General features: G+C 42.8%; 1 protein-coding gene across 5 annotated transcripts in view; it reads right to left on the reverse strand.

Annotated features, from left to right (window-relative positions):
• GFRA1 (GDNF family receptor alpha 1) overlaps positions 1-27,335 on the reverse strand; it is a 196,641-nt gene that overhangs the window by 166,263 nt on the left and 3,043 nt on the right. For 4 of the 5 annotated variants that reach the window (XM_016142491.2, XM_016142490.2, XM_016142493.2 and 1 more), the window contains one exon: positions 26,783-26,866. In XM_016142491.2, the coding sequence (XP_015997977.2) occupies positions 26,783-26,866 (84 nt within the window). Of the gene's footprint in view, positions 1-9,526; positions 10,072-26,782; positions 26,867-27,335 lie in introns of those variants that run through there. The other variant, XM_016142494.2, reaches the window with a different exon arrangement.

Here is a 27,335-nt window from a genome sequence, read left to right on the forward strand (position 1 = left end):
TCTCTGCTATCACTGCTCTGCCCTTTCCTTCTGTAGAGCTCTGCATCCGCTCGCACCCTCTCCGGGATTATTACAGTATGTCGAAGAGGTTTCCAGCCACACATCATTTAATCCCACGCAAGCCCTGAATGAAGGACATCCTGGAATGGATGCAAGCATTACCTCTGCTGGCCAAAAGCCCCAAAGGTCTGCTCATCAAGGACACAAGGGAGTAGGGAAAGAGAGTTCCCGGGGGCAAGCAACACCTGTGCCGAGATGCCCGGGCGTCGGTCACACCGACACATCTGAAAGTCACCGCGCATTAGACCGCCAACTTCCGCAGCCCGCTCCGGGGCTTCACAGCTGGTTTTCCTCTACAGCGCAGACTGACGTCCCCAAAAACCTTCAACTCCTTCCAAATGTGCCTGAAAGCTGACACATGTAGCCTCATTTAGACACCGTTTTACATAGTGGCCCAGCGGTCCAGTGAATTTAACACTAGAGTTACACACATTAAGTGCATTGGAACATAGCTGATGTCTTCACAGGCTCTTTTGCGAGCAGCTTCTGGGAAGGTGCAGCATTTGACGACAGGAACTCTGCGTCTTTCAATGTTGCAGGCCCTGGGGAAGGCTCGCCTGAAAGGTAACCTCCCTGAGACCTCACAAGGTACCAGAAAGGTTTCCTTCTTTTGACTCGTGGAAGAAGAACACTGCAAACTTTGTCATCTGCCTTCGGAAGGCATGGACTTAAAATCACTCAGAATGTGACATATACCGTTCGCTGTCCACATTCTCTCTATATATTCTGAATACGTGTGCAATTTTTGGAAAGTGTGAGGTCGCATGGGAAAACGCACACCCATTCTCCTCTGACACTCTGCTGTTGTGTCTGATAATAAGAGATATTTATTTAACGAGAGCTCAAAATTACCATTTAATTGGTTGTAATCTGCTCAATGAAAGACTAATGTCCTCTACAACGATTCTAATCTAATCGGTTTAATCTAAAATCTATGGGACATTACAGATTTTTCTGAGACGGAATATTTAAATCTCTTCCTCCACATTTAATTTAAATTATTGACATGCGAGACAAATGGCCATTCCTTTTAAAGACTGCAACACAAAAAAAAAGTCTATAATTTTTGCCCATTTTTAAGGCTAGCTTGCTGCTATAGGATTAGCATTTGTAATTCTCCTAAAGTGAGAAACTTTTAAAACGAATGTGTTTGTTTTTCACTTTCCTCAAATGGGCTCACACTAAAACCTGTGGAACAGAAATCTCAAAGTAGGAATGTCATGAACCACATCCAGCTATATTAGAAGCATCTAGGAAAATATATTTTACCAAGATTGAGAGAGAGAGAAAGAGAGAGAGAGAGAGAGAGAGAGAGAGAGAGGAGAGAGAGAAATCAGCTAGCCAATCAATCATCAAACAAGTTCATCTTCATTTGTGGGTTTCCATTAAAAATGTTTATATTTATGGTTCTTCCTAACTCATCGTATTAATAAATTTTGTTCAAACAAAGCCTGTGTCTAAACACCGTTCTGCTCTGCATGACTGTATATGAAACCTGTTTCTCAGGTTTCATATGCAGTCAAAATGCAGATCACGAAGGAACAATTTCTTGACATTTTTGCTTTATAATTATTATTATCACAGTGCAATTCTAGTGGGGCTTTGCCGGATATATATCAGAGGTGAAAATCTTTTTAGAGTAAATCATTATAAAATCCCTTTCCTTTATACCATGCTAGAAGTGTAGTGTCTAAAGGTCTTTTGGGAAAATAAATAATGGAAATTTTGTTATTGATCTCCTGCAGAGGCAGTAAATCTAATGAGTTATTGTTATTTTACCCACAGCAAATATTATGAGGTCCAAAATAATAACATTCAATTAAAGAAAGAAAGCCAGATAGGATATAAGATAAAAACGTAACTTAACAATAAATTCCTTTCAGTACTTCCTAAATACTAATTTAGTCTGTCATACATTTGGAATGAAATTCTTTTCAAAAAATCGTTTCCCATGCCACAGCAATAATTAAAATGATTATTTATCTTATAATAGACAACTATCATCTTTAACAAAAGGTTACCCATCTTCATTAAAAGATAACTCGTACTTGGCTTTTTTTTGTTTGTTTATTTAACAACAATGACAAAACCTTAAGCTTAGAGTCAGGTCTCCTAGGATCTATCAAAATGTTTGAAGAGTAAAACTTAAGCAGAAGTAGAAAAGTTATTTTGAAAGTGTTGTACAATAGAGCCCTGTTAGCATGGCTCCTTATTACATGGCTGAGGGTCGTCAGACTAAAAGGTCACAATGTGTCCCTTAGAGCTTTGCTAGGTCCAGGAAATCAGAGCACTTCATACAGTGACAAAGGACATCTACAGCAGGTGTTTGTCTGATTTCTCCATGGTGTGCTGTAAAACACGGGAAGCCGCTACATTTTTTGAATTACGCGTCTAGTTCATCAAGCCATCAGGCGACTCCTGAGTTTTAGGAAGCAGCTGCCATAATCCTAAGTCTTCAGGACAAAGCCCCCACTGTTTTGTCACAGGCTGACCTAACTCATTCCCCTTTTGCTCCCATTGTCAGAACCTAACTGGTCGGAAGCCCGGTTCTTAGTGGATGGCGAGAACTCCCGGCCGGGCTCCTTCACCCCACATCCCTGCATCGCCCCTTCCTGTGTTCAGATAACACCCCACCCTGCTTCCCACGCACGAAAATTAAAACTCGAACCTTGACACCCAATGGCTCTTTTCTTTCTCGTAAACAGCAAGAAAACCGCATTGCCAAAGAGGCATTTTCTAGAGATGTGTTTCTCTTCCAGGGGATGAGTCCTACCATCTCCCAAAAAATCAAAGCAACTGAAGAATGAATGACTCACTTTGAACTTCTGCCCTCCGTGGCTGCCTAACATAACCCTTGGGTGGGGTAATAAGAGGGCCCTCAAACAGGGAAGCGACTAGAAAAGAGATGTCGATCTACCCTTCACGTACCACAGAGTGTCACGGTATAGTCCACCTGCTTCTCTAACCCGTTAGCCCCTCAGCTGCTGGCATTCCACACACATGTCTATAGACCGAAAGGAAGAAATACATGAAGAGGAGCCAGCAGCGAGCGCTCCCTCTGTGTCAGAAATGACACTAAGCTTGTAGTCTCCCAGACGAGCTTAGTGGGCACGATTAAGATCATCCCATTTTACAGAACATGAAACCGAGGCTTAGTGAGGTTAGGATTATCTGGCTAAGATTTACGAAGTTGCAATTCGACACCAAACCATCCCCTCCTGACCTTAAGCTTTCAACTACTGTGAGAAAGTGCTTAATAGAGTAATAAAATGGCTCTCAACGTTCAAAAACAAATCCTTACTTAAACGCACCTATTTTCACATAATAGATAAATCCACATAATGGGTAATTTATAATTGTATAATACATGGGATTTTGAAAACGTATGTTTTTGCACAATCATACTCTTACATATTGAAGTCTTTGGTCAGAAAGACTTAAAGAATTTTTAAAACCAACAACAGGGGAATAATACCAATTCACGCATATCCAAAAACCTGTCACCAAGAGGTTCACGGTCCCCATGCTTTCACCCAACTATCCTGAGAGCATTTCGAATTGCCTGGAAGACACTGAGAAAACAGAGCAGCCTTAGAGAACCAAGCCTGTCAAGATGAATCTCAACCACACAATTTCTTAGTTCTTATACTGCCTCCATTTGGATGCCAAAATACATAGTCTCAGAAGGTCTCAGAAGCCTCCCAGCTGAGGGTCTGCCTTCCCCGTCCTCAGCTGATCCAAGCAGCAGCTCAATGGGTATTAATACGTATTGCCACATGGTGCAGATGAGTTTGGGACTGGAATTAAAATGCCTTGGCTGAGGTTCCACTCTGGCAGTAAACAGAGGCTCATCAGAAGTAGGTACCATCTGGAACGGATAGGATGGTCAAATTGGATATTTCTCTAAACATGGGAGGATCCGCCATGCCGTTTGTGATTGTTTTATACAGGTGAAGACTGATGTTTTTTAATGTGGAAGATTTGACTACTTAGTATTTTCTCTAGAGTCCGGCTAGAAATATCCCTAGATGCAGAAAGAAGTTTCTTCAACATGAGGATTAGGAAAAGCAACTTGCTATCCAGCCATTTTTACTGAAAGGCAACAAGTAATATCTCAGGATCTGAAAAGTGGGCTCAAGTATACAATCCCTAAACAAGAATTTTGATCTTGAAAAATGGCTATTTCCAAAATGGAAATTAAAAAAAAAAAAAAAAGTCAATCAGAAAACAGCTGTGTTTACACAAATAGAGTAAAGTGGAAAACTGAGGCAATTACCCAGATGACTTTAATTCAATCTTCCCGTCAACTGAAATATACAGAAAATTGAAGATATAATATGGGAATTCTTGATTTTGAATTTTCCAGATAATTGTGTTATCTCTCCACTGTTCTTATTTAGACAAAGCCTAAAACCCATTCTACGCATCGGCAATTGGAAGTACGTACTTGGAGACGCAAGTGTCTAAAGTTTTGGAACCATTTTGAAAATCAGATGAGAAATGAATCATTCTTTTAAAACCCTCCACCCTATAAAAAGTCACTTAAGGAGATAATGATAATTTGTCCCCCCAAAAAACAATCCATATACAATAAAACTGCCCTATTTTGATCCTTTCATTATTTGAAGAGAGAAGGCATCTATGAAAACAGAGGTTTTAATACTCTTCAAAACCTACCCCCTTTTTGCTTCAGAAATCACATTTAGAGCAAATGTATTTTCTTAAATCAAGTAGGAAAATATCACCTCACCTCAATTTTTAAACAATCTATTTTTCCCACCCTCCAAAACAATTTCCATCAATTCTTATGTGACATTTCAAATCTTATCACATTTCTGTCCCCCGAAATGTAACTTATTTTGGAATATAAATTCCCACTACACAAAGTATGCAAATATTTGTATCACAAAAGAGAAGCAGAGAACGCCGCTAACTCAAATTCAGCCCCAAACTACAAATTCATTTTAATTAAAGATATGTGATAAATACATACGCTGAGAGAAATGAAAGGGGGAGGATGCCAGAAAAAGATTTATCTTTTGCAGAGAAATTAAAAATCGCAGGAAGAATTCGTTAAGTCAAGGAGGCCTCTTGAAACCTTCTGTTTGAATCCTTTTATCTAAGCACCCTGGTTAAAATTCAGTGCTTCTCATTTCTGGTCAGAAAGTAACCTGAACTGATGCAGGTAAATAACCATCCCAACAACAGCAACAATAACAACAACAAAACAAAATAAAACAAACAAACAAGAAAAATACGATACGTAATGAAACCAAAAAAAAAAAAATGAAAGCAAGGAAAATCTGGGCAACAGGACATATGTGTACAAGGCAATCGTTTTTGACTTGGGCTGCACAACTAGAATTATCTGGGTGCTTTAAAAATATCTGCGGGGGTGGGGTCTAGGCATCAGGACCTACAGTTCCTAAGGGATTCCACCGTGCGGCCCACCTTGAGAGGGACATGAGGTAACAGCCACTACGGTCACAGGCTCTTGTCCAGGAAACTCTCGAAAACCACTTTGCATGGAACCAGTGGCCCAGAAGGTCCAGATCCTGAAAACAAGCCCAGAGCATCTTTGCTCAAAGGTCTGAGGGCAAGACAGAGAGAAGCTCGAATCTTGCAGGACTGTGGAATCTCAAGGACATTCTTCACGTGATTCCAGGCCAAAGAATTCGCTTAAAAATGGCCCATAACTGACTAAAAAATGTAAGGCCCAGCTAAGCAAATACAGATTATTTCAAATCGCCATGGTCTTGAATGTGGTTTCTGAAGCTCTTTGAAAAAGGGGACAGTTTTTGAAGTGGCTCTTTGTTGTTAAAAACTGTTTTAATGGATACCATCTCTCTTCAAATAATGAAAGAAGCAAAGTAAGGCAGTTTTAAGAATATGCTTGATTGTGGATGGATGGGTTTTGGAGGAGCAAATGTCATTAACTGCTTAATTGCCTTTTTATAGGAGGTGGAATTTAAAAGGAATAACCTCTGTTTTTAATCAAATTTTCAAAACAGGGTTCCAAAACTTCAAACTTGACTCAGCTCTATGCTAAATTACAATAACTTCAAAACCTTATCTAGGACTCCTAGGGAAAGCCATTGCCACTAGAGCTGAAATTATAGTTGAAATATTAAAACATACAACAAAATAGTCATGATAGAATCTGCGGAAGCAACGAATAGGAGAATGAGATAACAGATTAATCTTAAAGGAGGCTTTAAGAAATATCTTCAGTGAGGTAAAGGAAGTAACAGAAGCCACAAGAACACATCTCATTAGAAAATATTATATATATACATATATACACATATACATGAATTCGAAAATGAAAATATATAGCTGTTGAAATAAATAACCCAATAGATGGGTTCAATGAAACACAAGAAGAAAAAATTAATGACTAAGAAGACAGACCTGAAGACCTGACCCAGAGCATGTCTCAAAAAGATGGAAATGAAATATATGGACCAAAGTTTTGAGAAATGTAGGAACAAATAAGATCTCTGTCATCTGTTAGAAGTTTGAAGGGAAGCAAACTGAGAGAAAAGAGAAGTATTAGAAGAGATAATCACTGAATTTTCCAGAACTAAACAAAGACATGAATACTCAGAGAAAACAAAAATCGAACCCAATATCAAACAGAAGACGTTAAAAACAAATCATACCTAAATATCAGTGAAATTAATGAATAAAAAACAACAGAGAAATCTTAAACTATACAAAATAAAGGGAAAAAAGAAAGGAACAATAATTAGATTGACAACAGACTTCATACCAACAACAGATTACAACTGGCAGTGGAATAATATTGCAAATGTGTTAAAAGAAAATTATTGACATGCTAGAATATTATACCCAAGTAAACTGTTCCAGGATGAAGACAAAATAAAGACTTTTCAACATAAAAAGATGCAGTGAAACACATATCTGATAAAGGATTTGTATCTAAAATGTATGGAGAACTTTTAAAACATAACAATAAGAAAACAAACCAATTTTAAAAATGAGTACAATATCTGAACAGACACCTCATCAAAAAAGATATACAGTTGGCAAATAAGCATATGATATTGGGGAATTATAAACTAAAACAAAACTGTGATACACCATTATATGCATACCTTAGAACAGCTAAAATCCAAAAACCTAACACTACTAAATGCTGACAGGGATGCAGAAAATAGGAACTTTCATGCTAGTTGGAATGCAAAATGATACAGTCACTTTGGAAGACAGTTTGACAGTTTTTACAAAGCTAAACATAGACCTAAAAAGTCAATCTAGCAATCACACTCATAGGTATTTACCCAAATGAGTTGAAAACTTATGTCGATGCCAAAAATCTGAATATAAATGTTTATAGCAGCTTTATTCATAATCTCCAAAAACTGAACACAAACAAAGCTGAAAGGAAGATATTCTTCAACAGGTGAATGAACGGCTGAATGAACTGTGATACATCCAGGCAATGGAATGTCATTCAGTGATGAAAAGAAATGAACTATCAAGTCACAAAAAGACATGGAGGAGCCTTCAGTGCAATTACTAGGTGAAAGAAACCAGTCTAAAAGCCTATATGATTCTAACCACATGACATTCTGGAAAAGGCAAAACTATGAAGGCAGTGAAAAAAAAATCAGTGGCTGCCGAAGGCTCAGGGGAAGGGAGGTAAAGCAAAGGGGATTTTTAGAGTGGTGAAACTTTTCTGTATAATATCGTAACAGTGCATACGTGACTGTATATTTGTCAAGAACCACTGAACTACGTAACATAAAGACGGCTTTATATTTGTCAAGATCTATGGAACTACGTAACATAAAGAAAGACCCAAAGGATAAAATATGAATTTTAGTTCATAATAATATATCGATAGATCGATATTGGCTCGTTAATTGTAACAAATGTACCACACTAATACAAGATGTTAATAACAGGATAAACTGTGGGGGGAGGAAGGTATATGGAAACTCTGTATTATCTACTCAATTTTTCTGAAGATCTGAAACGGTTCTAAAACAATATATAGTCTCTGAGTTAGAAAATAAAAAATGGAAAAAAGACAATGACTACTGTGCATACACACTTGATGAAATAACCATTAAAAGATTTGCATCAGCAAAAAGGATATTCAACCCAGAAGGGTTAGCCTCCCTCCCCCCCCAAAAAAAACTAGTTAAATATGCTAGTAAATTGAATATATATATATATATATATATATATATATATATATATAGACTACTTAAAAACAAAAACAAGCGTTGGAGAATTTAAAATAAGGCGAAAACGCATGTCTCCATGTATGGTAAATAAATTACATCTCAATAAAACCGTTACCAAAAAAAAAAAAAAAAGTGCATGGCCCCTGAATCAGTAGTTCTATTACTAAATATAAATCCCCCTATATATGCACAGAAAGGCCAAATTGAAAACATTACTACAGCATTATCTTCAACCCCCAAAACAAGGAAATAACCTAAGTGCCCATGCAGAGTGAAATATAGTTCATGGAAATACATATCAGTAAAGCATAAAATGTGGATGTGATGAACAACAGTTCCATGAACGCTGAAAAGCAGAGACAGGAAGGCGTCTGCCCAGAAGACCGGAAGGCATTTCATAGTTAACATGTCTAAACTAGAACTCTTAAACTCTCATCTCCCTAAGCAAGAATAGCGCTCACCCCGGGTCTTCCCCAGCTCAGAAAATGGCACCTCTTTCACCCAGGTAAATGACAACACCAAGTCTTCCTAGGAGTCACCCCCTCTACCCAACCCGTCAGTGTATCTGGTGCATTCCTTGAACCTAACTGCTCCTCATCACTAACCCAGTGTGGGCCCCCATCGGCTCTGGGGCTGATGCTACCACAGCCTTCTCACTGGGTTTTCTGCTTCTCCTCTTACCCATCTATAGCCAAGAGATCTTTCTGAAACATAAATAAGATCATGACATTATCCTGTACAAAACCCTCCAGTCTATCCAACAGCTCCTCATCAAACTTAGAACAAAGCCTGAAGTCCTCATCATGGCCTGTCAGGTCCTGTAACCACCTGGTCAGACCTCTCACTGTCTCTCCTAACCTCATTCACTCCGCCACACTTCCCCTTGTCACCTTGTTACCACCACTGGGCCTGGGCGCTGGCCGGTCCCTCAGCCTCAAAGGCTCTTTAAGAGATGTCACTGTCACTTTTGTTCAAATGTCTCACCAGAGAGGGCTTCCTCTATCTAAAATAGGGCCCACCCCCTATTACTCCCTACCCCAACCTCCTCGAGTTGTCTTCATTGTATACCCTTTACCGTGCGTTTACCCCCAAATTAAATACAGGCTCCTGGAAGACAGGGTATTTTTCTGGCTTGTTCCCCACTGCATTCTCAACATATAGAACAACACCTGGCCCAGAGAGGGTACTCAGAAAATACTCATAGAATTAATAAATTATTCAATAATGCTTTAAGTACACTTCAACTTTACCTGTAATAGTTTCTTTTAAAAAACATCCGAGACAAGTTGGAGAGCTCACTGTGTGTTCCACAGGCTGAAACGGACAGATCTGTGGTCTTGTACTTCTTTCTTCCAGAATGTGGCCCAGATGAGGTGAAGGGGGAAGGGAGTAAGTAGGAGCAGCCTCAGAGCCAGAGAGCAGGAGGGAGGGCCTTGGCCTTTGCCTTTTTCTCACTGCAAGGCTGGAGGCAAGCCACTGATAGTTTCTAGACCAAGCCCCACCTGAGCATGCCAGGGTGCTCCAATCAAGTGGGGAGAGGAGCAGCTGTTCCTTTTCCTGGACCTTTAGGGCATAGAGTGGCATGATGCCCAAAGGAGAGAATAAGTGGCTGACCTCGAGATGACCTCAAGTCCCTAATTAGAACACACAGCCTTAACAATTCAGGTCTCACCTTCCACAGTCTAACCAAAATATCCTCAGGTCTTTCTGGCCTCAAAATTCGAGGACTCATTGTTTCAATCTCATTGAATCCATATCTCATCCCACAATTGAAGGAATATCAAAGCAACCCAAAGCGACTTGGGTTCATAAAGCAGTTGCATGCAAGGCTGCCAACAATCTACAAAAGTACCACCGGCAGGTACAACTATGACCTCCCCGTTTGCAGCTGAGGAAACTGAGGCTGGGAGGCGTAAGGGGCAGGCCAAAGAGAAAGGGGTTCTCAGTGAACACAAGTGAATTAAATACAGCATTTGTGTGCCAGCGGCCTCATTTTTCCAGATGGGTGTAGTTGGTCTTTCTCAAATGTGACAATGACGACAATGAGCTGAGAAAACCCTGCATGCCCCACAGCTCCTGCCACGGTGCATTCCGATGTTTAAGCACACAGACTGCGCGCAGGCCTGCTCTCCCCGCCCCCCCGCTGTGTCCCAACCAGCCTAGAGGGACTTCTCCAGACTCGTCTCACACTGACCTTCTTCCTCTCCTGCTCCCTCACACCACGCGGCCTCTCCCTTTCTCTGCCTGGAACGCTCTTCCCACCTGGACCAAGTGTGACCCCCATTACCGGCTGCCACATAGAACCACCTGTCTCTCCCAGAGAGCACTTTTCACACTGGAACTCTTCTATATATTTATGTCTCTCTCCCCTGCAAGATCCTAAACACCATCAAGGCAGGGTCGATCGGACTTTACTCATTATGAGATCGCCAAATACCTAGCTAGGGAAGGTATGTGTGAGGCTGTGAGGTCCGGAAAAGCTGAGGCCCTTTTTTTTTGGATGATGAGGGAAGAGTGTGGAGCTGCTGGAAGATGTCACTCTGTTGACCCCGGAGGTGACGCCTCAACACAAAGGTCAGATCCAAGAGCCTGGGGTCGAGAAGTCATGTTCTTGGTGACGGTACCAGATACCCACCCTGGCTCTTATATCTTACAAATTCCAGGAACTAACAAGTTATCTTTATCATCGAAGGCTGTTTAGAAGTGAGTTTTCTGTCATTCATAAGACAAAGAATCCTCACAGCATGGTTTTATACACTTCTGCCCCATCTCATCTAAGTGCTCACATTCACTGTATATTCATTTATTCATTCAACAAATATCTGCTAGGTGCCTATTGTGTGGTTTTCTAGGACCCGGGACAGAGAAGCGAACGAGCCAGGTGAGGTCCTCTTTTTTATGCAATTTAATATTCCAGCGAGAGAAACAGGCAAATAAGTAATAATTTTGGATAGAGTTAAGCCCTACGGAGATGATGAAACACTGAGATGTGATAAAGAATGAAGGGGAGAGGAAATATTTAGCTAGGTGGTTATGGAAGTCCTCTGGGTTGAAAATGACAAGGAGGAGTCAGCCAAGCAAAGACTATGGAAAACATTCCAGACCCTGGGGAGAGCAGGAGCAACAGCTCTGAAACAAAACAAGCTTGATGGGTTTGAGGGGCAGAGAAAAGGCAGAGAATGGGGACAAGATGAGGCCAGAGGAGTAGACAGGGGACCTGACTGTTTAAGAATTCTTCTGAGAGTAGTCTAGGTGCCTGCAGGTTAGAGTCTTCACGCCTCTGAGTCCCGCTCATCCCTAGGCCCCTTTTTCTTTGGACATCCCGTATTTGTCAGTTGAGGAGAGAGAAGAGAGGATGGGACTCAGCTCCAGAGCCAGTTTGTGTTCCAGCGAGTCCCTTAACCATTCTAGTCTTTAATTCTGTCATCCATCCATCAACAAAGGGCCTGCACTTAGAGATCATAAAAGACTCTTTCAACTCCAATGTTCTATAATTATTTTTCTTTGCATTGTCTTTTGAAAAAGGGACAGGTCAATAGAAAACATGAACCCAGCCCTAAAAGAGAACTATCATTTCAGAATTACATTTTCAAAGCAAACATCAAAAGTTCGTCACTTCGGTTATACTCAAACACAAAGTCTCTGGTTTAAAGACAGCTGTTTTGCTGACCTCTCAGAATTCTTGAGTGGGAAGATGCAGCCATGGATGCTTTTATGTGTAAGATACACGAGCCTTCCCTAAGGTAGAGGCCATGGCCCCAAAGCTTCCTAGTGCCCCCCACACACACACACACATACCCTGACCCCTGCCTGGCCAGGGCTCCCTCCTGATCCCCGATGATGGCCTCGCCCTCATCACTGGCCCCCTGCCCAGGGAAGCAGATCATCACTGACAAGAAGCTACAAGGTTCCAGCCACTGGCCACCCATTTGCAGAGTGTACCAGACTTTTGCCCACCTGGGGGACTTTGCACTCCAATAACAATGCACATCAGACAGTGCTCAGAATGGCCAGTCCTTCCTTGTTATTTAGGTCTCGGAGCAAAGTCACCTCCTTGAGAGTCCCTCTTGACTTTTTAGGCGAGGCAACCCTTGGTGGACTTCACAGATTGCAAGGACCTTGTCAGTTTACAATCCCTTATTTTTTATTTTTTATGCCTACAGCACCTGGTCTTCCTAGGTGGTCTCCCATCCAAGTACTAGCCAGGCCCGACCCTGCTTAACTTCTGAGATCAGACGGGATCTGACTTTGTTCAGCTTGTTCAGGGTGTCATTCTCAATTGCTTTCTGTCGATCACAGCCAGCTTTGACCCCGACCTCAGGACCAGGACTTGAGTTCCTGAGGACCATCACAGCTAAACCTTCAAGCCTGAAAAGGCTTTCCAAGAAAATCTCAACCCTTACTAGCAATGCCCATTTTCCTAAGGCAGACTTTTGTCACAAGAAGGTTATTTCCAAGAGCTGGATCTTTGGAAAAGGTATATATAACCAACCAGCCAGCATTCAAGAAGCAGTTGTCACCAGACCCAAAAGGAAGTCATTTCCGGATGCATCCCTTCTAAGAGAGGATTCTAGAGGAATCTCAAACCCAGACAAAGGAGACTAGGATGAATGGGTAATCCTCAAGAATTCTGACCCTCACCTGACCCCGTGCACAATATAGTAGCAGTAAGTTCACTTTCTCTGCAGTGACATAGCCACCAACAGCTGTGGAATGTCAAAAACAAGGCTGCCTGGGTCTAAAGTTACTCCTCCCCCCCACCCCACCCCACCATGAGAGGAAAAAAAACACATTTCTGAGTCTCTACTTCTTTATGTTTTGCTTATGAGGAACAAATGTCGACAAGATATAGGATACACTGCTCTGTTTGCCACCAAAATGCACAGAACATAATTTTATACGAAGCTACACCAGCTTAATTGTGATGCATTAAGTATTATGTTCATTGTTTCTGAAACTGGGTAGAAATGAATAATTTATTTCAGACAAAGGAAACTCTTGAATATGAAATGCCTCATCTTTTAAAATTACAATTTGGAAGACAAGAATGAAAAAATACCCATAGTCAGTGAACCTTATACTGCTAATAGAAAACAATGCTTCAACTGTTTCTACTTTGTTTGCAAACATTAGATTTTTTTAAACATCCTTGAGAATAATCAGGAAAAAAAAAAAGAAACCACACTAGGTTTTCACCCTGCTCACAGCTGCTCAACAGAGGGCTGCCATATCCAATATTAATTCTCCGTGCTGGGCGACACACTTTCCTTTCCAACTAACGTGCCTGGGCCCACCTGGAATCCACTCCCCACGTGCCTGCCCCCCATTCTCTGCCATCTCCTTCCAGAGCTTTCTTTCTGGCCTCCAAGTCCCCTTAGTCTCTCCTCCTTCTCCTCCCCTCTCCCCACGGCACCTCGCTCTGCTCTGAACTTTCTTTCTGGTTCTCCATCATCTCCCCCAGTAGGGAGTACAGTGCCAGGTGCAGAGTAAGTTCTCAAAGAATGTGACACTGTTATTTTTAGAGAAGACAGTCAGATGTTTCAGACCGAATTGAACTGGCGATTGTCATTTCCAGCACGGCCATTGGTATCGCTTGTGAGCTCGCGCTCGCTCTCTCTCGCTCTCTCTCTCTCTCTCTCTCTCTCTCTCTCCCCCCCCCCCGTCTCTCTCTCCCTCGCTTCCTCTCTCCCTCCCCATCTCTTTCCCTCTCCTCCCAGAACAGAAGAGATCTATATCACTCAAATAATCTAGTATTCCTATTTCATGCTGATAAACCAGGAGAGGAGAAAGAAGGGAGTTTGCATGTTTACATATATGGAAGAGACTGGCAGTCGCTCACCTACCGTTTACTGAGCACTTTCAAATGTCTTTCTGAATGTTACCTCCAATAACCTTACGAAGTGGATACTATCATTATCCTCACTCATAGACAGAAGACCCAGAACAGAGGAACTGTTTAGCCATGGTCTCACAGCCAGTAAGTGCTGGAATGTGGAACTCAGACCTGGGTGTGTTTAACCCCAAGACTTTGCTCTTCTCCACAACAATTCTACATTTCACAGTTTCCTGGGATCAGCAAGACCTCATCCCCTACCCTTCTCCAGCCCAACCCCAATCCCTGGGATGAATGCAGGTGGCCTGCCTGATGGTTCTTGGTGTAGGACGTGGCTGCCCAGTTCTGGGTGGGTTCCCACCAAAAATAGCTGCATCTCCTCTTGCCACCCACACGCTCACCCCCACAATGTCATTAAAACAATGTCATAAACACACCCTGGACTCAAGAAAGGTTCAGTAACTTCTTAGAAACCAGCTCACCCTTCCCCCACCGGGTGCGCCCCAGGGTTAGCAGAAATCTTTTTCAATTAAGACAACTCCCTGCATTTAGATTCTCTGAGTTTTTATTGGCACTCTCTTGTGAAATGTGCAGAAGCAAGCTGAGAATTTGGTGCAACAAACTGCCACGTGAGACATAGGACTGTGGAGCTAGAAGAACTAAACAGTATATAGAAAATAAATGAAGAAACAAATCCATACATTGAGTCCTTGGAATAGGCCCATAAAGATGCCAAAGGTCCCCAGAGAGGTTGGGCAGGGCCATCGCTTCCAGCCAGGAGGACAGCGCTGGCCTGGAGATCCGAACTCCCATGCCTGAGCCACCGTGCTCAGGGCAAAAAGCGGAAGTCCATCCCCGGCCCAGAACAGAGGGCAGGACTGGGTTTGGGATGGTGGCACTGCAGAAAGGCAGGTGGAGAGCCACGTCTGTCCGCGGCCCCAGTGCCTACCAGCGGAGGCCTCCTCTCATCAGCCGGGTCGCTCGTGTCCAAGGGGCCCTACTGTACGATTTTCAGCGACACCCTTTCTCCGGCCGCCAGCCAACATGCCTTTCTCTCACCACCAGCATCAAGATAGTTCATGACCTGGCTACACTTCCTGCATTCCTTCCTGCGGACACCTGTCTCCTCTGCTGTCACCTGCTCTACATGTGCCCGCCCACCTTCCCAGGACCGCTCTGAGGCCCAGGTGGCTTCACTGACTCCTGCTCCTCTGCCTACCTGAATGTGGGCCTGCGTGCACTTGATCTTTGCATGCTGGAGGCTTGTGCATCTTTCCTTGCAAGGAGAAGGTAAGTCTGGAAGAGAGGAACTTGAACTCGACTTACACTTGCTCTAAGTCCACCAGGAGCTGAGGCAAATAGCGTGGTGCTCCTGGCCACATATTTACTTCCCCAGAAGGTACCTTCTGTGATGAGGAGTCATTACCCAGCCCCAATAGGTCTATGTCCTTCTCTAGTCTAAAAACATCCAGGGGTCCTGTGTATGCTTATATGACACAAAAGAATACTGAGTTGAACTACATGAAATTTCTACTAGCCTACCCTATTGATCTACAAGACTGGCAATTTCATTTGATTCACCCTAAAAATCCCCTCGATACTGAGGCAAATTAGACAGCATCCTTCCCCAGTTCTGTTGGGACCAAGGCCGAGCCCCTGAGTGTGGCCAATCTGCCTCTCTACCCAGCTCTTTTCCCATCGCTGCTCCTACCTAGTGCTACAGTCATAGCCAGTGCTTATTCCTAGCCCCTCGGACACTCGGCGCCTTTGCCCATGCTGTTGCCTCTGCTTGGAATGCCCTTCCCCCATCCCTACTTACCAAACTCCTATCCAAAACCCAGCTCGAAGTCAGCTTCGGCAAGGCTCCTCCACCCAGGACTCCGCCTAGTCAGTGATCACCTCCTCGGGGCTACATCTGAGCCTTGGAAGGAAGCCCGCTCACTCACCTACCACTTTGCATCATAACTTGTTTTGTTTATACCTATCCCTAAACAAAAAAGAGAATTCTTAGAAGGCAGTGGCAGGGTCCTATTTGCCTCTGAGTCACCGAGGCTTTGCACTGGGCTCATAGTTAGTCCTCAATAACTATCCGATGGATGAATTTGGCGGCAATGTCATTCTATCACAGTGAAAAATACTGTACACTGATAGAGATCCCAGAAATTGACCAATTCTTCTCTTCATTCTAAAGTAAATATATATTAAATACACATTACATGTAATGTATGATCTATGCGTCTATATCATACACATATACATATGTGTCACTCAGTACGAATGTTCAATAATCTTTTACGTAGTTTATACACTTAACTTTCACAGATTATCTCTCTTATATACACACAAATGGTGCTACAGCCTCGATGCTGTAGCCAGATTTCCTGGGTGACAATATGGCTCTGTCAACTCTTAGGTGTGTGCCCTCAGACAGGTTTCTTACTTGGACCTCAGTTTCCTTACCCATCGGGTGGGGTTACGAGTCCCTATTGTTAAACGAGGTGGACAGAAGTTATTACACATAACATGCTTCGCTCATTGCTTCTCACAGCTGTTGTAATTGTTGCTTTCATTTCTCTTAAGTTCTCACGGGGAGAGTCGTCATTCCCAACTGGGAGCGTGTTTAGAGTATCAGTCTGGTCACTCCTTTTCTTATTCGAATGCCCCTTGCTATTTCGAAACATACCAGGATGTAATGGTCCCATCGAGAACTCTCCAGAATTCCCTAATCTCCTGGTATCTTCTCCAAGAGTTTATTTGAAACTCATATAATAGAGATCAATGAAACATTTCATAAACATGGGCTTTAAGGAACCTGCTGGCCTATTCCTACAAAGAATGCAATCAATACTTATTTTCATACATTATTAACTGCACACAAAACAATAATACGCAAAGGGCATCGGAAATACCAGTCGGCATGGTGCTTCTGAGACCATTCAGAGGGACGTGAAGGGAAGTAGTCCCAGCGTGGTGGAAGACAAATGAATAGCATATTAGGTGACCTTAAAGTGGAACTAAACTATGTATCCCTTTCTTTACCACTGTGTAATGCTATTTATATGACAACATGACAAAAAAAATGGCCCTAGGCATTCTGCTCTACTTTAGAAGCCTTCCATCTCACACTGAAATGAAAAAAAGTACAATTCAGAAATTGCTTCGTTGGTTAATATTTCTGCAGTTCCGCATAAATGGTTTTAATAGTGTGCATGTTCTGGGTTTCGGCTGTCAATTAAGAACGCATCAGAATGCAGGGATAAATATTAAAATAAAAGATATCGGCTTATATTTCAACTTTAAAGGCCCTTTGCCGAAATGTGTTTTCAGGTAGAAGACAGAGGAGAAGCGACTGGAAATTAAGGAGCGAGAGAAGGGACTAGATATCTCCTCTTTAATAAAGGAGCCAGGTCTCTGCTTAAAATTTCATCATGTAACAATAGGAAGAGCACAGGCTTTGGAGATGCAGGAACAAGGTGCGAATCCGAACTCTCCAACTTACCAGCTGTGTGGTCCTGAGAAAATTACTCGACCTCTCTGAGCCCAGGTTTCCTCCTCAGAAATCAGAGCTAATAGCTAGCTTTTAGCGGTGGCAGGGGACCAAAAGGAGGTAATGCCCATGAACGGGCTGTGCAGTGTAGGGCACTCAGCAGGGGGTCCCCAGGGTTTCTCCTCTCCCCACTTTTACTTCTCCTTTAAAAAGACTGCAGGTTTGGAGATGACACAGCTCTGGGACTGACTGGCAGAGTCCCAGAGGGAACTGTGGTTTAACCAAAAAAAAAAAAAAAAACCGGGCCATTTGACCAAATGATTAAAAGTCTGTCATATGCTAATGCTGGGGACGGGGCGGACCATAGGCCAATTTAGTGGGAGCAAATTGCAATTGATTTTCGAAGAAATTGCTTGTTCTCTTGCCTTTCCTCAGCTGTGTCACACTCTCTCACACACAGCTGTCTTTGTCACAGCCAAAACCAACTGAAACATGTGACAAGTAAGATCTCTCTGAGGTAAAATGTTTAATGATATAGACAGCCATGCACACACACTATAAATACACGTGATCAGGCAGATATACAAATGTATCTATATCTGTGTGGATACACACAATTGAATAGATGTTTCGGAGGGCAGGAACTGCACATGGTTGTGCAAATCCTTCTGCGGTTGCAGAGCTATCCCGGGCAATTTGTATTTGCACAACAATCTACTTTTCAAAGAAAGATCGTAAAACGGCACACCCCTAAAATCTCCTCTCCCTACACTCTCAGCCCTCTTTACGTAAGACACTATGTAAGTCCCTGGATATGAAAAGAAAACAGTTAAAAGATCACAGGAGATAAAAAATCATAAGAATAAAGGTTAACAATGGCTGCTTTCACCCCTAATTTCTGATATGGTGATAGACCCTCTCAGAACATTAATTAGAATGGAAAGAGAGATGAAAGAAATGCCCGGGGGACATAATAAATTAGCCCCTTATGCAAATCATCCATTCGTTTTCATCACTGACCCAGCTAGTTGAGTCTCTAAATTACAGGAAGTGGTTAGCTTCTTTAACAAAAAATTCTAGATGAAGAATTATTATTATTTTTTTTTAATCTGAGGGCTGGGAGGTCTTAAAGCAACAAATAATTTCTCAATTTCCCTTGTAGGTAACCCTGAAGTGGTCCCAAAGATATGAAAATCAACGTTCCAGCCACTAGTTTCTATGGACAAACAGAGACCTATTAACTAACCCTTAGAAACAGCTCCAAATCAAGGGACAGCTACCCTCTCAACTCAAGTCAATGGCTGTGATTCTCACCCCAGCTGCAGGAAAACAAGGTATGGCATTCTAACGGAGGCACAGACCTGAACAGGTGAAGGACAATTTAAAAGAGGTAGATGCCAGGATATGGAGAGTTTCGAATATCAATTTAAAAACAAACACACACCTAATTTTACTTGTCATCACTGTCCTAAACAATTTATGTTCCACTGTCCTAGAAATTTATGGAACTCTCCATTTTCTTAATGGTAAAATAAGGAGACTGGACTAAATGACCTCCAAAAGTCCTACTGCATTTACAATCCAGCGATTTTACTTGTCCCTTTGTAAAATAAATACGGCACTTCTGAACACTCAATTTGTTTAAATAAAACCTTACGGCATGCATTCTGTCTGTTGAACTCACTCATGGCTTCGTTTTTTCTTTCCCACTCTTAATTTTCCCCTTGTCCCTATGTTCTCCACTTCCTTATTTCTTATTTTGTTTTATCTTCCTCCATGTATTCAATGCTATAAATAATTTCTGGTTCAAAGTAAGGTATAGATTTAATAAATCATGCTTCATAAATGTTATTAATATGAAAAATATGTATGCCAAGATCACAAGATGCTTCAGAATGAAGAAAATGCTAGAAAGAAAAACTGTGTGTCCCAGAATAATACAAGATTTAACATACAGGCCCTTAGAGAGGAAAGGGAAATATGTTAGCCCATTTTGAGTCCACTGTCCTCATTTGATAAGAGGATGCCTCTCAAGAAGGGCAGACATTTGCCCAAGGTCACCTTGCTAATTCCAGGTAAAGCTTGAAACCCAACACTGGCTCCTGGACCAGTGCTCTTTGGACCAAACAATCCTGATTTGACACTTTCTCTTGAGAATTCAGTACCGTTTCCAGAGAACGACAACGACAAAAAGGACATACTTTGGAAAGAATAAGCTTCAACGGCAAAAAATTAAGAGATGACAGAAAGAAATACTTCAGAGGACTAAGGAGAAAAAACGAGGACAGACATATTGGCTATAAATAATTTTTATCTTGTAACAATCTTCAGCTTATGCAATTACTTGTCGCTCACTGATGTTTAATCTCCCCTCTCTGGTAGCAAGACCTACAGTCACTCTACGCAAAATATTTGACTGTCTCTACCTTCGCAGCCTTCGCTGGAACACTTAGGCCTTCGCCATAAGGGTCCAGATACTGGGATGACCTGCTGCTTTATTCATGAGACTTCTTGAGGTTGACAGTTAATCTTAATCATAAAATTTGCCTTTAGGAAGTGGTCATTGACACAAGAAGTCACGGATTCCTCAGGTCACCACACGGGTAATAAGAAAGTATGCGTAGTTTATAACTCCGCTTTTGTAAAAAGATAAATATATAGGTATATATTTATGTATGTATATATATGTATGAATATATATATGTATACACATATTCAGATCTATAGAAAAAAATCTGAAAAGGCTCTTATTAACATGATTACAGTAGTTCTCTTTGGGAGCTAGGGCTCTAAGGGATTTAAATTCGTTTCCCTTTTTTACTTGGTTGTAATACCTTATCATTCCACAATAAAAATGGATTGTTGAGGGGCAGGGCGGGAGAGGGAAAGAATAAAAACCAAAAGTAGTGGCCTGTGAAAGTGAACTGTAAGTGTACTTAGCACAGCCCGGGAGACAGAAGCATCTCCAGGTTTAAGGCACGCCCTTCTCAGGCAGCGGCAATTCCTCCTGCTGTGAGGGGCGCTCAAAAGAAGATTTATGGGGAGAGGTTAGAAGAACAGGAATCAGTCAAGCTGAGCAGGCAAGGTGATCACGAGAATCCTTAAGCACGGGAAGAGCTCGTGGGAGAAGAGCTCCAGTGATGGTGGGCTGCGGCAAACTCACCTCTGACCCAAGAGCGCCAGCACAGGGCCCTGAAAGAATGAGGACTGAGAGCAGGAGTACGCAAGGCCTTCCCCAAAGGGGAGGCAAGACTCGAACTGGACTTTGCTTTCCTCCGAGGCCCTTTAGATAGAGGATAGATTTTTTTTTTTTTTTAATTTCTTGTCCGAGGTAGTTTATGAGCCGCCTTGCTAAAGGCTCCAGATTGCTATTCTTTTCAAGACAGAATCATTGTTCCAAGATCAGGAGATACGGTCTGCTGAAGAGAGTCCCAGCCTTGGAGTCAGGAGCGAGTCCACAGCTAACGTGGCCCTGGCAGAGCATTAAAAGTGAGATTTATCGAGGACCGAATATGTTTCAGGCAGTGCACTAGGCCTTTTACACATATCCTGTTTAATTCACAAGAACTTATAAGGTAGGCATTATCGTCATCTCATCTTACATCCAAGGAGCCTGAGGCGCAGTCATCGTAAATGACCTGCACAAGACAAAGGAAGTGGCCGAGGAAGATGGACCCAGAGCGCACGTTCTTCCTCCAGCACCGTCGCATACAAAGATGTGCAGGCCCTGAGCTGCCCAGAGCACCGCGGAGACAACAGCTGGTCCACCCAGCTTGTTTGGACAGAGGGAGGCTGGAGCGAGACAGAAGATCAACTAAGAGAGGACTCTACTAGGGAAGACTGCAGACCGGATCGCTTCTGCAGGTCACCAAGGTACTAAGAGAAGACCCGACGATGAGGAGGCCAGATTGAATTGGGAGAAACTAGGCACGGGGAGGCCAGTACGAAGGCTGGCACGAAGCTCACGTGAGAGGAAGGGAATGGAGAGAAGACAGCAATTCAAAGACAGCAGGCAATTTCAGCGGGACTTGGTGATGAGCCCAGATGAAGGGTGAGGACAGCAGAGAGGGTGAGGATGACCCCAAAGCTTATAACTTAGACAGATAGTAACGTTATTTAAGAGGGGAGACTTGGGAAGAGAAGGGTGCAAGGAGAAAGGGGAAGAGATGACGAGATTCATTTTGAATGTGCTGAATGTGAAGTAATTGAGATAAATCTAGATGGAGTCATTCAGAACTCAGCTGGAAATACTGGATTAGCACTCCGGAGAGGTTAGAATAGGAGGGAAGACTCTTGAGTTACTGGCGTAAGTGGAAGCTAAGGTCCCAGGAGCTAATGCAATTTGTCCAGAGAGTATGCCGAACGGAAGCCGGCCAACACTAGACAGTGTCATTTCCTGGCAAAGGTCCTGGAGGCGACCCTCAAGTAGCAGGGCTCTGGCCAAACTTCTTCCCCTCTCTGAGCTTCGGTTCTGTAAAGGCAGAGGGTGGCCCTAGATCTCTAAGGCCTTTCTTCTCAAATACTCAACCACCCATGGTTAATGGGGTATCTGCTCGGGCAAGAAGGATGCTCAGTGCTGAGCAGACACCCAGCATAACAAGTGAGTGCCTGACTTTCCAGTGAGAAAGACAGACACATAAATAAATCATCGCAATATGCTGTGATTAACAGCTATCATAAAGGCAAGAATAAAATGCAGCATGAAGGAGTCCTTAGTGGAAGTGCCTGTCAGGGGAAATTGTGGTGTGGCCTGCAAAGATGAAATTTGATCTTAGTCTTGAAGAACTAAGAGACTTCCCAAACAGAGCTGAAGCCATGTGCAAAGGCCCGAGTAAGTGAATGTGCATGAAATATCTGGGGAATGGATTACTCGGTGAGCTTGAGTGGAGAAGGGGTTGATGGGACTTGGAAGAGGAGGGCGGAGCCAGGCTGGCCTGCTAAGGGGTGTAGCATGTGACAGAACAGATAACGAGAACCTCGGGGTGGGGGAGTTCAAATATTGGAACGACATAACTCGAGAGCTGTTTTAGAGAGCTGAGTGGACAGGAAAGGACTACAATATACTGGTAGCAACTGGAATTTACAAACCCTTCTCTCTCATCATGATTTGACGTCCGATGACCTTACAAGACTCTTCTTCAACATGTAAAATTTTTCAGAAGGTTTTTTTTTTTTTAATAGTGGCATAACTATAATGGTACATGACAACAGAAACGTGGCTTATTTTTCATAGCATCATTCAGAGAAAAAAGAGGGGGCCAGATTCAAGAGAGAGGTGAGGGGCATCTCGATCTGGAGCAAACCATTTCCAATCACTTGGGAACCAGACTCACGATCCTCAGACTTCCCGGGAAGGTCCGAGTTCCTCCCAGGACTTGGCAGGGAATGCGGACAGAACCAGAGAGCTGGAACTCTGTCTTTCGCCAAATCGGATCTGGGCTGTTCAAATCCTAACATCACTCCCTCTCTATGATCTATCCGCTTGATTCTTGTTTGCAATTCAAGACTTCGATTATATGCAAGGAGAGTCTGGATCTCTTGATTTCTTCTCTACAAAATCCAGCCTCCCGATCAATACTTTTCAACCTTGGAGCCTTCTTTTTCTCTTGCTGCCATGGAGGTGCTTACATCCTCCCTCTGATCCTCCATCCTCAGGCTTTTCTTGGCACCTACTGTACTTTCAGAATCTCTCTCGGCTTTGTTCCCCCCCTCCAGAGAGTCTGAAAACATTGCCAACAAGTTCATCTTCCTTTTAAATCACTATTTACTTCTTGCTTCTTGAACTTTTGTGAAGAAAATACGAGGCAGAATGGAGGTTGAAGAGCAGAGAGTAATGTCTGCGAGAGACGCAGAAGTTAGTGCCACGAGGTGGCTTTGTCCCCCGGGCCTCCGAGTGCCCAAGTGCCTGCACAGCTCTGCCTTCTGGGTCCCCAAGACACTATCCTGTGTTCTCTCCTCTCCTCCAACATCCTCTTGCCCTGGCTCACTTTTGACCTCATGCTCTCCCACTCACAGCCTGAGTCTTTACATTTGAGACCTCCAAAAACCACACTGGCAATAACCCACAGTACGGGCCCCTCCCGGAGCCCTTAAAAGTGCCTTTGGGGCAAAACGCTTCCACAGTCACGTTTCTGCAAGAGTGGTTTCCTCCAGCCTCCCACCGCCCGTTCTTGCCTGACGAGGCTGCTTCATTTCCCTTCTGCAGGCTCTGGCTTCGGAACAGATGACAGTTTTTAGATCCTACCTTACTTTTGTTCCCTTCATCATTTCTGCCAGGCCTCAGATAATACCTCAATGTGGCCTTTTAACTGGTGATCAAGTAAACAATGGCAAAGATGGCTGTGGGTTTGACAAGTCTAAAGAAAATGGGAACACATGCGTAACATCAAACATGTCTTATGCGGTGAAAGGGTTCAGCTCGCCCTTAATGTATGTGGATAAACATTCTCTTCACATTGAGCGGAGAAATCCAAATATGGAAACGCTGCTTGCTACCATGTCTGTAAGAGGCGAGGGCCCTGTTTTCCTGGTTTCCTCAGAGAGATTTTCGAGACAGAAGACACGTTCTAGAAACTCAGATTCGAACCATGAAAAGCAACATTTATCATCCTGCTCCTCCGTCCTTCCCCATCCTACCAATGCCAAACTGGATAAGATGCATTATTCAACGACTTAAAACCTCTCAGGGCTCCATTTGGGTTTCCTATACCCACTTAAGGCGCAAAGGCACTGTCAGAGGTCAAAGCTCATTAGTGCTGGAACCTAAATTCAATGCCCTAGAGATATAAAATGTAACTCTAGACAAGGCCTTCCTGGCTCTGATTAATTCATTATGACTTCTGGGCTCTCGTACCCTAGGTCTCAAAAACTCAGCATCACATTTGCTAGGAAAAGACACCTGGCTGAGGGAGGGGTCCAAAAAATGAATGAGTAGAACTTGCTCTGCGCAGAAGAATTTCCAACCCTCGTCAAAGAAATTCAGACAAACCAGTGGTATCCAAGAATGACCCAGCCACTTTGAGCGTGGAATGAATGCAAGGCTTGAAAAGGCCACGCAAGGACACAGTGGAGGCATTCTGGAGGTGACCTCAGTCTTTCCTCAGAATCATGGACTGGTAGGACTGGAGATCATTTACTCCAATGGCCTCATTATACCAAGTATCGAGAGACCTGGAGAGGGAAAATGAGTGTGTTAAAGCCCCATAGCTCACAGCAGTTCTGTAATGAAAACCCAAACGGCCCTTCTTCCTTGCCCACCTTTCACTCACTGTCCATGGAGAGGTTCATACCCTTCCAGGCATGAGAAGTAGCGCTTCCACTGGGCAGGCAGCAGGCAAGAGGCATTGTCCCTCAAAAATACTAGAAAGGCCAAGTTTACTTCTGGTACCCCATCTGCCACACCCCATCCTAGTTCCTACAGACCTGCTCCCATGAGAGCCAGATGGTCACAGACACTTGTCTGTATCTCTTCCCACTGCTTGGGCCACTGTCCTGGCTGAGCCAAGGGGACAGAGAGCGTTAGTAGAGATTTGGAGTGGAAATTTGGGGCATTCTTCAGGATAATGTTTGAATAGCTGATACTAAATTCGTACCCTTATATCTTATCTCACACACACACACACACACACACACACACACACACATATACAACTTTTCCTCTCAACCAAAAGACAGAATAATGTGCAGGAGTGCTTTTCAAGCTTCAAGAGCATTATAAAGCTCCCAACCCAGGGATCTTCTTAAAATGTAAAATCTGATTCAGTAAGTTTGAGATAGAGCTGGGATTTCACATTGCTGACCACATCTCAGGTGACTCCATGCTGCTGTTCTGAGGTCCTCACTCTGAGTAGCAGGGGCAGAGTTCACAAAATCTTGAAATTAAACAAATCTGGGTGTAAATTCTGGTTCCAGCATTTAGGAGCTTCGTGATTTGGGGACTGGTTTCCTAACTTCACACTGCCTCAACTGCCTCACCTGTAGAATGGAAATAAGACTATCTAAGAAGCACTTGATGATGGTTGCATGAGTTATTGATATAAAGCTTTTAACACAGTGTCCGGCATATAATAAGGGCTTGATAAATGTCAGTTGCTGGCGGTATCTAAAATTCATGAGGGCAGGGACAACATCTGTCTGGCTCACTGCCAAAATCCCGAAGGCTGAAACATAGTAGGTGCTCAATGGATGTTTGCGAATGAATAAATGTATGTATAATACATGCAAATATCAGTATTTACACCCTCCCTTGGTTCTCTGACTTTCTGCAGGAAAACAAAACATTCAGAACAAACCATCATCTCATAGAATCAAATTCAACATTAACCACCATGTTTAACCACTGAGAAACATATAATTTGTGATGGCTATATACACTTGAAAAAATGTCTTCACTGTAAACAATTAAAGACAACATCAGTCTGGAATCTGTATGTCATTAAGACAGATTACTGCCTTACTCATTATTCACATGGCTGTCTGAGCGCAGATGTTGTAAAAAACTTAATCCTAAAACTAAGTTCACTTCTAAACCAAACGCTTGAATTGCAAAGAGACAAAACAAACCATGGGAAGTGAGACTTTTTGAAGGGCTACTAGGGCAGTAATACATTCTCTTACATATATATGCACACACTTGCTCAGAAAAAAAAAATAAATAAAACAAAAGAACTGTTAACGAATAGCAGAGCTTAATCTTTTAAATCAAAGGCAGACAAGTGAGTAAATGCAAAATTCTTCGACAATCTAAGATTATCTTCAGACGTCTCGTAAAGTAAATGGCATCATTTAAACAGATCCCATTTCAGGGAGGCACTGTGTATGGTATGTAGCAAGAAGGGAAGACGATTGCCACCTACAGACAGAATTGGCACTCCCTTTGCAAGAGTTAGCCAATCATATTTTAATGTGAAAAAAAAAAAAATTCAACCAAGTCACCTCCCTCCAACCTCTTCCCTCCAATCTCTTCAAACCACCACACCACATTGCTTCATTTAGAATTACTTTCAAGTCATACAATCATCTCTAGGCATTCTGCCTCTTCATTATCATCATCCTAGTTCTAATTTCCCAGAAACACTGCGCCATTCAACTACCTACTTATACTGTATTTGAGAGCCAAAGAGAATGCAAGCCAATGGATTTCAAGCAGGCAAAGGAACCAGAGTGGAAAAGTATAAATCTGCTTACCTGGTATGAAGGGGACCACCCGGAATATATCAGACAATCTGCTGTTAACTGGCTCATATGGGGAATCTTCAAGCAGATCATTTCCTAAAAACGACAGAAAGATTGGGCTCAGGGCTGGAAAACAGACAAACTTCAGGCAGCGTTTTGTTACCAGATCTGAATTCTCATTATGTTATGATTGTGTAACAAAAAGACGCTGAAATCTCCAAAGACTTCAACTACATCGATTTGGCGATGGTTATTTCTTTTCATTCTCTCTGGCTCTGTTGTCTTTGCTCTCCACAGAGTGCCATGAAAACACTGGAGAGCAACCTGGCCTGATCTGGCCAGAAAACTCTCCCACTTTTGCAAAGGAATGAAATCAGAGAGGAAGAAACCAGGGACCTCACAAGCCTGCCATGCTTGTCTCCAGGAACTGATGGGGGAAAAAAAAGTGACTCAAAAGAGGCCCCCATTTCTTTGCTCCTGAAACACCGTATATGGTCAGAAAACAGGTTCCCTGGCTATTAAATAGTCTTGGAAATAGGTTTTTATTAATAGGTTCTGGAGGAAG

This window comes from Rousettus aegyptiacus, unplaced genomic scaffold, assembly GCF_014176215.1.
Source record: "Rousettus aegyptiacus isolate mRouAeg1 unplaced genomic scaffold, mRouAeg1.p scaffold_m13_p_6, whole genome shotgun sequence".
Lineage (NCBI taxonomy): Eukaryota > Metazoa > Chordata > Mammalia > Chiroptera > Pteropodidae > Rousettus > Rousettus aegyptiacus.